Source organism: Schistocerca serialis, chromosome 1 (assembly GCF_023864345.2).
Source record: "Schistocerca serialis cubense isolate TAMUIC-IGC-003099 chromosome 1, iqSchSeri2.2, whole genome shotgun sequence".
In the NCBI taxonomy this organism is placed as follows: Eukaryota; Metazoa; Arthropoda; class Insecta; order Orthoptera; family Acrididae; genus Schistocerca; species Schistocerca serialis.
In genome coordinates, this window is record NC_064638.1 from 831,322,815 (window position 1) to 831,338,644 (window position 15,830).

Here is a 15,830-nt window from a genome sequence, read left to right on the forward strand (position 1 = left end):
AGTCAGGCATCTTTCCAGATCAACTAAAAACATCAAAAGTCATCCCTATTTTCAAAGCTGGTGACAAAGATGAAGTAATAGACTATCGTCCCATTACATTAACATCCTGTTTCTCAAAAGTAATAGAAAAAATTATATGTAGTAAGTTGTTAAAGTTTATAAACAAAAATAGTGTGCTATCTAATACTCAACATGGCTTTAGAAGCAAGAAATCAACGGAGACAGCAATCTATGAATGCATATCTACTGTATTAAAAACAATATATGAAAAACAACAAACAACAGGTATATTTTTGGACGTAACCAAAGCCTTTGATATGGTAAACCACAAAACCCTATTGAAGAAGCTAGAGCACTATGGAATTAGGGAGTTGGCAAATGATTGGATTCGTTCATTTCTCAGCGACCGTAAACAAAAAGTATCCATCAGACACATAGATGATAAAGCAGGAATAATCACAGAATATGTATCAGCGGAAAGCCCAATCACTTACGGGGTACCGCAAGACTCGGTAATGGGACCCCTACTTTTCTTGTTATATATCAATGATTTGGATATACATATTGATTCCCACAAAGTAATACTGTTTGCTGACGACACAACAATACTGGTAAAAGCAGCAAAAAATGAAGATATACAAGAAGAAGTAAACACAGTTACAAAACATCTAAGTAATTGGACAGCAGAAAATCAGTTGATAATAAACTACAACAAAACAGTAGCCTTAAATTTCCATAACCACCAAAACACCACATTGATATATCCAGAAATAAAAATCAATCAACACTCTATTGCAAATGATAGGTTACAAAATTTCTCGGCATCTGGATACAAAGAGACTTAAAATGGGACAAACACATAGAACAAATTAATGCCAAGCTGAGCACGGGCTGTTATCTTCTTAGGGTTCTCAAACGATGCATAAATGAACAGGCACTATTGTGTGCCTATTATGCAATCTTCAATGCCCATCTCAAGTATGGACTCATATTCTGGGGAAATTCCCCAGCAGCTCAAGGGACTTTCAGAATACAAAAAAGAGCCATTATGATTATGACAGGGAGTGGTGCTCGACAGTCCTGCAAACCAATATTTAAAGCACTGAATATAATACCTCTACCGTGTATGTTTATTGTTGACACACTAATGTGCGTAAAAAAGTATATGACTGGAAATGATGATAATACTTCAAAAAACAAAGATATACATGATTATAATACTTGAATAAAATATAACTTGCATGTACCCCCAGCCAGTACCAGTTTGTATCAGAAAGGTACATGCCATCTGGGTATTAAACTCTATAATAGACTATCAAATAGTATAAAATGCTTACAAAATATTAGTGCTTTTGAAAGATCTGTCAGAGAATATCTACAGTACCACTGTTTCTACTCAGTAAAGGAATACTTGGACCAGAATAACTGTTAAGAACTAAAGCTACTGTAATTTGTAACATTGTATCATTGTAAGAACTACAACTATTGAAATTGGTAGCATGTTGAAAAATGATTATTTAAATATGCATCATTTTGAACTTAGTAATAAGTCCAATATCATCCTGTACACTGTACTACATATGATCAAAGGACTCAATAAATAAATAAAATAAATAAATGGGTAAAGAAAAAATTGTATACCTTGTACAATACACAGGTTAACAATTGTAATACATCAGGAGCTTTCCATAAAAACAAAAGAAGCTTATCCAATAAGAAAAGTCAGCTTCTCTTATCAATATAGGCACTCCGTCTGCAGGCCAAAAGTGGCCCACTTGGACCATCTGACCGCCGTGTCATCCTCAGCTGAGGATGTGGATAGGAGGGGCGTGTGGTCAGCACACCGCTCTCCCAGCCATTATGATGGTTTTCTTTGACCGGAGCCACTACTATTCAATAAAGTAGATCCTCAATTGCCATCACAAGGCTGAGTGCACCCTGAAAAATGGCAACAGTTCATGGCAGCCTGGATGGTCACCCATCCAAGTGCCGGCTATGCCCTACAGCGCTTAACTCTGGCGATCTGACAGGAACTAGTGTAACCACTGTGTCAAGGTACTTGCCTCTTATTGATACAGAACATTGAAAAATCTAAAGATACTTCTACAAAAAGTGCTACACATAATGTATTATCAGGAAGTCACAGAACTTCAACAAATGCAGACAGATGTACCACATTACTATAGGTGCTATCAGTGCTTGATTTGTGATGGGACACACTGATACACTGTACTGGTACCTCTAATGTGAGCTTGCTTTTTTTAATAATGTTTAAAACTGGATAAAGATACAGCAAGAGACATAATATGTAGTGGTAACTGAAAATCATAACTATTTAATTTTCCCTGTTCTCTGAATTTACGAGTGTGATGGTAGGTTGTAACTGCTGTGGTTTTCTCATTTAAAGTCATTAAATCTCTAAATCAGAAGCGAAAGGAAAAGTGAGTTTTTGTAGTTTTATCACACAAGATTGATATATGGGAGAAAATGAGTCAAATTTCATTCTTTTGTACTGTCATACAATTTCCAATATTTTGTCATTGCCATTCAAGTAAATATAATTTAAAAATGGGTGACTAATTCATATCTTATGACCTGGACATTGACTAAATCAATATTAGACAAACATACAGATGCATAAGTGAAGTGTATGGTAAATGTTAACACCAGAAGATGAATTGTAATAACTAAGATAAGAAGTCAGTGAACTGAATCTGATAACGGCACTACTTTTGGTACAAAGAAACTTAGAGACAGTAGTTTATTATTGTTGAATCATGCCATGACTCTGCAAACATACCATCACCAAAAAGAGAACTCCCAGGATTTTTAGCTATGTAACCTTCAGCTTCTGATTGTAGCCCATTTGTTGGGCTGGATATTATGAATGGCCTCTCAGAATCCAGTAATTTTGCTGTTTGTCGCACAGTATCCACATACAACTGGACATATTCTGTTTGGTACAGTGAGAAATTTGAATAGGTTCCATACCTGGAACAAAATTTCCATGGAAATAGCCACTTGTAATATTGAAATAACAATACATGAAATGTTTGTTGTTTTACAAGGTGTGACAGTGATCCTGAAGGTATACAAATTTATTTATTTATTTTCATTAAATGATCACAAAATATTGTTCCTACTCTATCAATGTCTAGTTATTTAAAGTAAGTACTTTATGATCACAGAATGAGAATTAATAAAGGAATTCATAATTTCTATTGTACTGTTACTTTGTTTAGCAGAACACTTACTCAACATCAGACTCACAACTTACAAAGTTTACTGTATGGAGTTACTGTGTTTCAATCTGAAATATCTACAAGGGTGGTTTGAAAATTCTCGGAACGGAATAGAAAGAAAGTACTTACAGCAGTAAAACTTTTATTTTTATTTTTAAATGTAGTCTCCTTGTAGATTAATGACCTTGGTCCAATGATGTTTCAGTGTCTTCATTTGAAGTGAACCTTCATCCATCAAGAAGCATTTCCAGTTTTGGGAAGAGCTGGAAGTCTGACAGAGCCATATCGTGTGAATAAGGGGGTGTGTGGCAACAATTCAATAGTTCATGTAATTCTGCTATGGTGACAGCACATGTTGAGGGTGTGAATTGTCTTGACGGAAGATGACTTTCTTCCTTGCTAAACCCGGCCTTTTTCATGTATCTTTTGTTGCATTTTGTGCAGGAGGTTAGCACAGTATTCTCCAGTAATTGTTTGCCCAGTGGGGAGATAATATATAAACAGAATCCCCTTTGCATCCCAGAACACTGATGACTGATGCCAAGATCTTTCCCACCAAAGGAACTGTCTTTGCTTTCTTTGGTGGCAGACACTCAGCATGTTTCCACTGCTTTGAGTGTTGTTTTGTCTCTGGGGTATAGTAGCGTGCCAAAGTTTCATCTGTGGTCAAAACACGGTGCAAAAAATCTTGTTCATTTCTACTAAAAAAGGTCAAACATTGTACCAATATGTCCATTCTTATGCGTTTTTGATCCAGCATCAAGAGCCAGCACCCATCTTGCAGATAATTTTTTCATTTCTAATTCTTCAGTTAAAATGTGATATACCTTTTCAGATGATATCTGGCAAGCATGAGCAATTTCACACACTTTCAATCAGCTATCCTCCATGACCATTTTGTGCACTTTTGCACTGATTTGTGGAGGAGTGACACATCTTGGCCTACCACTGCACGGATCATTATCTAAGCTCTCCCAACCAAATTTAAATTCATTTGTCCACTTAGAAACAGTTGAATATGAAGGAGCAGAGTCCCTCAGTGTATTCTGGAAATCAGGATGAATGTCCTTTGCTTTTGTACCTTTCTTTACACAGTACTTGATCACTGCTCGAATCTCGTTTTTTTTTCCACCTTCCCAAATCACTACACTGGAACAACAACAGAACCATGTCACTGCCACAGCTCTCTTCCAAGAGCACTGATATGGCACGTGTTTACAGGCAATGATCCAATGAATATCATGTGAACAACTTGTTGTGCTACTGCTGACCTCTTGTGGTGATTCCGAGAACTTTTCAAACCACCCTCGTAGGCTAAAAAGTCAAATAGGCTTTTTATAATTTTAAAATACAGCTGAACATAAGTTTGAAAATACTTAGAAGGTAACATTAGTTTCATTTAAAGAAAATTACAGACAGCTTCCATAACTTAGAGCCACACATTTCTTTTGCAAAATGAGCTGTATCAAAGTGTCTTACAGCTCCAAGATATATGTTTAATCACTAAATGTGACTAAATCCATGTAAATCAATATGATCATTTTGTGAATTGTACTGCAATCTGCAGTAAAAGCCTCAGGAAGAATAAACTGTGACATTAGGGAGAGGCTTGTATCTTAAGCCAACACGTATCTTGAGCTAGACTTATATAGTGTTTACTCTCTAACATCAGTCTTTCTCACACCACAGTTTGCCCACTATGATAGGGCTGTAGCCAGCCACTGTTGCTGAAGCTAGGAGCAATTACACCAGTTTCCTACACTGTTTACATACAAGTTTATATACAATATATATACAATATATATACCAGTTTATATACAAGTAAGTTCTTAATTCAAAGTTATTCCAACTCTATATGCACAAGTAAAATTAAAGTTAATAATCGTATCTTGAGCCCATTGGTGATATTGATAATAGAGATTAATAATATAGAAATGCTACATGTGCTTAAAAATTAAAGTAATTAGTTGCTTTTAAATGTTTATTAACATAAGTTTTAGGCCAAATGTGTTAACCTGAAAAATTTCATTTCTGTGTGTTTATTTGGGTGTTCGAGTTACTAGCCCTGTGTTTAACATAAAGTCCATTCACAATACACTGAGCTGACAACAGTCATGGGATACCTCCTAATACTGTGCTGGGCCTCCTTTTGCCTGGTGTAGTGCAGCAACTCGACGTGGCATGGACTCAACAAGTTGTCGGAAGTCCCCTGCAGAAATAATAACCATGCTGCCTCTATAGCCATCCATAATTGCAAAGGTGTTGCTAGTGCAGGATTTTGGTCACTAACTGACATCACAGTTATGTCCCATAAATGTTCATTATGGTTCGTGTCAGGTGATCTGGATAGCCAAATCATTTGTTTGAAATGTCCAGAATGTTCTTCACACCAATCATGAAAACTGTGGTTCAGTCACATGGCACAATGTCATCCATAAAAGTTTCATCATTATTTGGGAACATAAAATCCATGAGTGGCTGGAAATGTTCTACAAATAGCCAAACATAACCAGGGTCCAATCCATTCCATGTAAACACAGCCCACACCATTATGGAGCCACCATCAGCTTGCACAGTGCAATGTTGAGAACTTGGGTCCATGCCTTATTGGGTCTGCACCACACTCAAACCCTCCCATCAGCTCTTACCAACTGAAATCAGGATGCATCTGATCAGACCATTGTTTCCCAGTCATCTAGGGTCCAACTAATATGGCCACAAGTCCAGGGGAGGCAACAGACTCACCTCCACTGTCATCAACAGAAGAATAACCATGCCACCAGCTCATCTAAAGGATTTTTTAGCATCAGGTCTAAAGGGAAAGGTGCCACCAAGATAAGTGAAAACAAATGCCTAACAGTGTTTCACCAAAACATTCAAGCCATAAAGAACAAAGCACAACAGCTAGAAGTAGAATTGGAAAAATTTGATAGCCAAATTTTATGTATCACTGAACACTGGTGCAAAGGGAAGCAAATTGAACACATTGCATTAGCCTCATTTGACCTTGCATGTTACTATAGCAGAATCTCAATGAATGGTGGAGGTTCATGAATTTATGTAAAAAAAGGTATTTCATTTAAAGTAAGATATGATCTTTTAGATCTAGGTGAGGACAAACATTTCGAACTTTCCGCTGTTGAAATAATAGGACCTGGCATAGCAAAAAAATTAGTCATATTTTGTGTGTACTGCTCTCCCAGTGGAGACATTGATATATTCTTCTCAAAACTGAATCAAAGCTTAGACAAGGTTTCTGGACCAAAAGCAAATATAATTATCTGTGGTGACTTAAACATTAATATGATGAAAACTGATAAGGCTAGCAACATATATGTGAATATTCTAAGCTGTTATGGAATATCCTCCCTTGTTAATTGTCCAACTAGAATAACGAAAGAATCCTCCTCATCTATAGATCAAGTAGCTACAGATATTGATAGTAAAAATGTCATATTGTTGTCCAAAACCTGGGCCTAGCAGACCACCTCTGCCAGATCTTAAAAACTAACATTAATGTAGGAACTCATCCTAAACTTTGTACATACAAAAGAATGTTTTCCAAATCAGCCCTGCATCAGTTTAAATCCCAGCTAGAATATGAAGATTGGAGGGAAGTCTATGCAGAAACCAACGCAAATCAGAAATTTATCAAGTTCATGTCAATTTTTAAACTCAGATTTGAAGAGATGTTTCCCAAAACTCTTTATCAAATTAAAACTACAAAGAGAAATCAGTGGGTGACTACAGGTATCAAAAAATCCTCAGAAACTCTTAGATATCTCAACTCCATAAAAAATAATCAATCTAACCCAGAAGTTCTGCAATCCTACAAAAAGTACAGGAAAATTTACAGAAAGGTGTTGCTAGCCGCAAAAAAACTTTCAAACAACAAAATATTACTTGAAGCTGAAAACAAGAGCAAAGCAGCCTGGAACATCGTCAAACAGGAAACATCTAACTCTGCTAAAAAGGACCTCAATTCACATATTAAAAACAAAGATGTACCAGTAGGTAACCCTAAAAAATTAGCTGATTTTGTAAACTCATATTTCGGTAGTATTGCAAAAAAATTACAGCAGAAATTTCCAGATACGTATGGTTTACCTACTCAGAACCAGCCAACAAACTCAATGGTGCTCTTGCCAACTACAGAAAGGGAAGTGGCACTAGTAGTACACCAACTAAAAAATAAAACTTCAGTAGGACTTGATGAAATCCCGGTCTGCGTAATTAAAGAATGTATAGACTCCATAAAGGGCCCATTAACAGACATAATTAATGAATCTTTCGAATCTGGATACTTTCCGGAGTACCTAAAACAAGCAAAAGTTATACCTATCCTTAAAAACGGAGATGTGGAAAATGTAGAGAACTACAGGCCGATCTCTATACTGTCTATCATTTCTAAAATAATAGAAATACTAGTCAAAAAGAGACTGCTAAATTACCTGAATAAATATAATTTTCTTTCCAATGACCAATTTGGGTTTAGGCCCGGAAAAGGCACACAATATGCTGTAGCACAGTTCACTAAAGTAATTTTAGAAGCACTGGACAAAGGTGAAAATGTAAGTGGTATCTTTTTAGACTTGTCCAAGGCCTTTGATACAGTTGACCACAAAATCTTACTTCATAAATTAGGGCAAATAGGAATAAAGGTGTGACAAAGACGTGGTTCAAATCATACTTGGAAAACAGAGTTCAACGAGTTGAGATATCACAAGTTTCAAACAATTCCCTTATAAAACACCTGTCTGACCCAGAAAATGTGAATACAGGCGTCCCACAGGGAAGTGTATTAGGCCCAATATTGTTTCTTATATACATTAACGACTTCCCACAAAGTATCAGACATGGCGAAAAAATACTTTTTGCTGATGACAGCAACATAGTAATAACAGGTGAAAATCCAACACAACTGTCAGAAAGAGCAAACGAGGCTCTCAATGATGTCCACAACTGGTCATTAAAAAATAAAGTAGCCCTAAATGTAAAGAAAACTAACTATATTAACTTCCAATTGAACAAAAAACACAATGCCACTAGAATAAAAGTTAATAATAATGAATTAGAATGTGTAACAAGTACCAAATTCTTAGGGATGAATGTAGACAGCCAACTGAAATGGACAAACCTTGTCAACATTTTGGCAAAGAAATTATCCACAGCATGCTATGTTCTTAGAATCCTTGCACTGGTATGCAATAATACCTGTCTTAAAATAACATATTATGGATATCTACACTTGGTCCTCAGCTATGGGATCATGTTTTGGGGAACAAGTGCCAGTAACATACAAACTGTGTTCAAAGTACAAAAAAGAGCCATAAGGATAATAACAAATAGCAACAACAGGGCCCACTGTCTAGAATTGTTTAGAAAGCTAGGAATTCTAACTGTTTCTTGTGAGTATATCTTTCAGAACATAATGTTCATTAAGAAAAATCTCAACATGTACAACACAAACAGCCTAATACATGACCATGAAACAAGAGCTTGTTACCACCTCCATCTAGATAGAAAGAAAAAGGCAAAGATGCAAAAAAGCATATTTTACAATGGGATAAAACTGTACAACAAATTACCACAAGAAATTAATAAATGAGCCCCTCACTTTCAGACAAAAGCTTAAAACCTTTTTAGTAAGTAAAAGTTGTTATATTGTAAAAGAATATTTAACATAGATGTAGATTATTAGCAACATAGGACATTATCACCAAAATATTATGTAATTATAAATATGTGTATGACTAGTTACAAAAACTACACAAAATATGAGAAACCTGTTTAATTGTAAATGTAAATGTTGTGCTCATGTGTTGTAATCTGACGACATCCATACAATATTTATTGTTCCACAGATGAATAAATAAATAAATATCACAGAATTATCAAAGTCACTTGTGTCGGTCATCTACAGCTATAGCTCATTAATTCCAAATTTTTTCAGTGTCCTAATGGATATATTTATCATGTGTCCCACATCAATTTCTGCAGTTATTTCATGCAGTGTTGCTTTTGCGTTAGCACCGACAACTCTACGCGAATGTCACTGCTATCAATAGTTAAGTGAAGGCCATCAGCCACAGCTTTGTTTGTGGTTTGTGATGAAACATAACGTCTGAAATCAATTATTCTCAGCACACTCTTTACACTGTGTATCTCAGAATAATGAATTCCCTAACAATTTCTAAAACAGAATGTCCCAAGCATCTGTCTCCAACTACCACCCTGTGTTCAGAGTGTGTTAATGCCCATCATGCAGCCATAATCACATTGGAAACCTTTTCACATGAATCACCTGGGTACAAATGACAGCCCCACCAATGCACTGCCCTTTTACACCTTGTGTACACGATGCTACTTTGATCTGTATATGTACATATCACTATCTCATGACCTTTGTCACCTCACTGTATGCAATTTGTCACTTACTTTAAACTGTGGCTCACAGTACAAGACCAGATTGTACCTTGAACTGAATATAACATTTTGAAACATTATCTTTATGTTACAGCCTTTTATTAAATTGTTTATGTACTGTGATTCATTTGATGGGAAATAAGACAAGTACTGAAATGGTAAAATAAGCACATTGGAAACCCAACTATTGTGTCTGCTATGATGATCCATAAAACATGTCCAAAGTACATACTCTTCTCCTATATTATAAATTCTGATACTTAGGAAATAGATGAAAAGAAGTATCAAGTTGTTATGGGAACTAGAGCATCTCAGAGAATTTGATACCAAAATGTTCTTTATATGTACATATTCATCTTCACTTTGCAAGGACCTGGGATGTCATTTACAAAATAAGTGAGAAGAGGCCTAGATTGCAAGGGGGAAAAAAGAATCATCTACCACCAGAACAGTACACCTACTCACAGAAGTACTTCAGCAGTGAGCTAACACAGGAATTGGAAGTTCTGCCTTCCACTTCAAAATGGTTTGCGGGGTGTGGATGTAGGCACAAATTGTTGGCTCATCCAACATGTTCACCGTATTTGATATCCTCTGAGACCCACCTAGTTCATCATATAAAGAAATTTGAGGTTGGAAAACGATAAGGGTACAGTAGTCATCATGGATGAAAATCTTTCATGTAATGTGGAATTATACTTCAGAGATGGAATCAACTCACTGGAATAATTTTGCTGACCTGAAATAGGATTACAGAAAGGAGACAGTTTATCTAAAAAACATTATGTCAATGTCACTTGTAGAACATTTCACACTGCCATTATATTAATGAATGACTGGTAATCAGTAGCTTGAAGTTGGAAGTTCAGTACTCAAAAGACATAACACAATATAAAGAAATGAGAATTAATGGTAAGGGAGGGATATGTGAATCAAAATAATAATAATAAGCTTACAGATAGACCCATTACAAGTGAACTGATTAGCTGCATTTTCACATATATGTGACTTAAAAAGTCCAGCGCTGCTATTTGTTAACAGTACGTGGAAGTTAGCACATCTCAACAATTATCTTCTGTTGTGTTTGTCATTATATGAATCATCAGTTCAAGTCGATAAAGCTGTGAAGCTGCATGTTGTGTAAAAGGAAAGACAGGGTGGCTGTCAAGGGAATGAAGCTTGTGCAGAGGCTGTATTCAGTAGAAACAAAGTTAGAAGTTTTGGATCACAGTAGACTTTGTAAATCCACTGTAAGAACTATTCGTGACAATACAGAATCAGTTCAAAAACTGATTAATTTTCAACTAATTTAAGTGTGGCTAGAGTGACCAGACCTTCATTGGAAGCAATGGAAAAATTGCTTAGCCATTGGATTGAGCACCACAACCAATAGTTCATGCCTCTCTCTGGAGCTCCCATTCAGGCTAAAGCCAAGATGTTGCATGCAGATTAAACAAAAGAAGAGGATGGTTTCTCAGTCAGCTCAGGTAGGTCTGATCACTCCAAGCATCATTCTGGCCTCCACAACATTAAAGTGACAGGAGAGGCAGCAGTGACAGATGAAACTGGAGCTAAGGAATTCAGAGTGATATTCAAAGAAATTGTAACAGAAAAAGACTATACTGTGAAACAGTGGATTTCTATTGAAGAAAAATAGCACCAGGATTTAAGGCTGCTGAAGACTGAGACATAGAAAAATATGATTTGAGTGATGAACTTACTATCAAGATTTCCGGGTGACAGTTTAAGATTAAGGTGGTGACTGATGTTATTAGATACACTTAGACTGACATCACTCAGAAATGTATGGCAGGTGTATAGAGGAAACTCTGCACCAATGCCATGCCAGTGCTAGAAGATGAAGTGATCACTGATATGCACATTGTAACAAGATAAATCGTGGACTTGGCATGGCAGACTGGATTTACTGATGTCGATGAAGAGAATATGTGTGCCAGCCTAAATTCTCGTTTTGAGGATATGAGCAATGAAGATTGAATAGTTTTCAATGAGATCAGTAATAAAGAAGAAACAGAAGTCAAGGAAATTCGGCTTGTTATAAAGCTGATAATAAAGAAAATGGCCAAGTCCTTCAGAATGATCAACGCTGCAATGACAACTTTTTAGGAATGTGATCCTGAAGAAGTAAGGAGCATAACAGTGATGAGAGAAGTTGAGCATACTCTTAAATATTACAAAGAGTTGTATAATCTACTGTTACAGAAGACTATACAGCTAACAGTCAAACATTTTGCAAAACAATGTACCACACCAAATGAGTGTCAAAATGTCAAGTGGCTAGTGAGAACAATGCAGTTACAAAGGATCTGCTTGTAATGAAATCCATCGCAGAAACTAAACTGACTGTAATACCATCAAATTTTTCTCATGTGGATGATCCAGAGGGTATTTAGCTTGTAGACTCAGTGAACATGATTTAGTGTATTATTGTTTGTTTTATTGTTAAATTTTTAAGTTTATAAACTTTGCATTAAAATGCATTTTAGAAATATGACGATAATGGCTATTATTGGTAAAAATAATAAGAAACTCTGCTATTTTAAACTAAATATACCTCATATTGTACATACAAAATGACTCTCATTTTATGTTAATTTGACATAAGCTGTCATTTCATGGAATGTAACTGTTGTGTATAAGAAGAAATGATGAAACTAAAAATATTGAAAAGAGAATATATTCTGCTTAAGGGTTCGATAAAATAATGATGTGACATGTAAACTAGAAAAGTTAAAGTAGTGCTAGAGAAGAGAAAAATTGAGTTAGTAATGACTCGAATAAACTAAGACTGAATTGGCAGTTGACAAAGACTATGTGCACGATACAGAATAAGTCATACATCAACAAATGCATATGGAAGGGTCCCAATGAGAGCCTGCATCATCTCTCCAGCACCAATCTGAAAATACTTGAACAGCTGCATGAAATGGAGACAAAGTTTAGTGGATGTAATGATGGAGGCAGATGAGCTAGCATGGATAGCGCAACAGAATAGTGTGGAAACAGGATGCATGCAATGCTTAGTATGGGCAGACCCACTGACAGCTGTTCAGCTCTGGGCGGCAGTTAGCTGGGCAGGCCAGTGCTTACACCGAGCTCAACCACCACAGACCTTGCCTTGCACATAGTGCTGACTGTTGTTGCTGAGTGCTCAGTTGTTAGCCGTCCATGCCAGGCTGCATGCTCAATTTATTCCCAGCACAGCTCTATGTGATTTTGGACTCTCTGCTTTCCCATGTGGCGGAGGCATGGTTGCAGTTTAACCAGTACCGCAAGTGCCATGGGCACTCTTGTGTGACCTGTGTCACTGATTTGCAGTGCCTCTAAAGCAGTTGTCATATTGAGTGCCCCAATTGTGCTACCTCTTACGTAGACTCTCAAGTTTGGGATATCATTGTCCATTTAGCACCTGATCCCAAGGTTATGACCAGGGTGATGGCCTTGTCTGACTCTTCCTTCACTAATGCTGTCAAGATTGTGGAATCATATGAGCTGATAGTGGCAGCAAGGGAGATCCTTTATGATAATTGGCAGGTGGCTCAATAAATTGTGTGTGGTAAACAGCCCCAGAGCCTTGCTGGTTACTCCAGGCAGCTATGCTTCTTACCAAGTTGCCATGTGTTGATGCTGTAGACAATTCCAGTGCCATGCCATCACAGTGATGCACATCTTGTTTCTTAGATGGGGTTCACATTGCATTGATTGTAATGTCAGAGTTGCCACCCGCAGTGATTTTTGGGTCCTTGGAACCATTTTTCTTCCACTTTCTGGGCAAGCAAGTAGACCTGCCTGGGCTGTCACTTGTTTCATGTTCAACAAGACTGGGTGCACGTGGAGACCAAGTGTGGAGTATGCCATAGGATGAGCCATCTAACAACTGTCTGCGACAGGCAGCTAGCCGCGAGTTTGTCATCAGATGCTCCTGTGTTTTCACCAGACTCTTAGGATATCCCTGGTGCCCTACACATGTAACCCCAGCGTATTTTGGACCCTCTTGCTTGCCACAGAGGAGCAATGCTGTTGAGTGGTCATTCCCCAGCATCGCATCCTAGCAGTTGCTGCATGCATGCATCGCACTGGGGTATGACTCCTATGTAGGTGTTGGCGCAATGTCACATCTACTGACCGGTGATCAGTCATGATATTGGTGTGCACATCGGGGGGGGCTGTGCCTAGAACCAAGTTGCACTGCTGCACGAGTTCTCTCCTTGGATAGTCTCAGATCACACTTGGGACAGGGTGCACATTGATTTCACTGGTCCATTTTTGGGCAGAATGTGGTTGTTGATGGTCAATTCATTGTCTACTTTCCTGTATATGGCCAAGATGTCCTTCACATCATCAATGGCCATTGTTCATAGAGTGCCAGTTATTTTTACCATTGAGGGATCCCACAGGACCCTCATGTACAATAATGATAGGCAATTTGTATCGTGGAAATTTGACTTGGCAAATATCGCAGTGGAGGCAGATTTGGTGTGGGTTGCATAATGGAATAGGGCGTAATGGGTGGTGCATGTCATGCTTAGTATGAGTAAACACGCTGACAAATGTGATTACCTGCTGGCGGCAGTATACCAAGCAGGCCAGTGCTTACACTCAAATCAGTGACTACAGACCTCGCCTTGTGCATAATGTCAAGCGCTGTCACTCAGTGCCTAGTCTTTAGTCATCCTGCACCACCTAAGTGCTGAATTTATTCCCTTGCACATCCCTACATTGTTTCAGACTCTCTGCCTCCTGCAGACCGACTTGCATGGTGAGTTTCATTTTCTCTTTTGGGTTCTGTTCCGCAGTGTCATCACCATTTGCCCATGGAGTACCTGAGCTGACACTGTAGTATGGAGGTATTGTTATGCTTCTGTAGATACTATCAGAGCTTCTTGGACTGAACAGAACTAAAATTGTATCATACATGCAGGTAGGAAACTGTGTCTTTATTGGCATGGTGTATGGTGGCACAGTAACAAGGAGATTCCCATATAAATATACATAAAATTTAATCACATGTTTGATAGCCAGTAACTGAAATTTTTTCTGGGTATAATTTTCATGTATCTGAAAGAAAGCCTCAAAAACAAAAGTGTTAAGGTCTTCCATGCCATTTGGAATCATTACACAGAGACAGTCCCAACCCTATGTTGTGAAATGACTGGCCTGAATTAGAATGAAAGTATCACCATTTATTAAGACAAAATCTCTTTCAAGTTGCAAGGTGACTATACACTGTTTTTCTGAACTGTTTCTAATCTATGTTTGACTACACATTATTTCGTTCCACATTCCATAGATTTTATTCACAATCAATGTTACAATGTTGAATGTGTCAACTGAACAAACAATTACAGACACAAATAGAAATAACTTCAACCTACATTTGAAAACACTTCTGTTGTGTGTCAGTTTATGTCCTTGGACAGATTGTCAAAATGTTGTGTATAACTATAAATCTAACTAATGTCTGTGCTAAATAAAGTGTATCAATTTTCTTTCTTATATCATATTTGTAAAGAGCATTACTCTCAAACAGCAATGAGCTGCTGGCAGCAAATTTCATCAGTGAATAAATGTACTGTGAGGCCATAGTTAACATTCCAATTTCTTGAACAGATATTTGTATTGTGTTTCAAACCCCACATACAATTCTAATTACTTTCTTTTGTACAACAAAGACTTTTGCCTGAGCAAGGAGTTGGCACCAGAACATTATAATGTAGGACATCAGTGAATGAAAACATGCAAAATGTTAATTCATTTATTTTCCATGCCCTCAAAATCTTATGGCAAAAGCAGCTGTATCTACACTGTTTAATAGGTCTGTCATGTGGTTTTTCCAGTTTAAGTTTTCACCATTATACACACCCAAGAACTTAACTGTCTACTCTTTATTTTTTGTTTGTACACTTAATTAAGAGAAGGTAGGGTATTTTTGAGAATGAGAAACAGGATGATCTATGACAAGATTATTAAAAGAATAGATTGCTACTCACGATATAGTGGAGATATTGAGTCACAGACAGGTACACCAAAAAAACTGCTAAACAAGTAAGCTTTTGGTCAAAAGGCTTTCTTCTGAATTTAGACAACACACCATTCATACAAATGCAACTCACACAAATGTGTGGGTAAGTGTGTGTTCCA

The 15,830-nt window shown here is 37.2% G+C and overlaps 1 protein-coding gene across 2 annotated transcripts in view; it reads right to left on the reverse strand.

Moving 5' to 3' along the window:
* LOC126484756 (beta-mannosidase) overlaps positions 1–15,830 on the reverse strand; it is a 254,100-nt gene that overhangs the window by 52,050 nt on the left and 186,220 nt on the right. For both annotated transcript variants that reach the window (XM_050108354.1, XM_050108362.1), the window contains one exon: positions 2,801–2,991. In XM_050108354.1, coding sequence (XP_049964311.1) covers positions 2,801–2,991 — 191 coding nt within the window. The remainder of the gene's footprint in view (positions 1–2,800; positions 2,992–15,830) is intronic.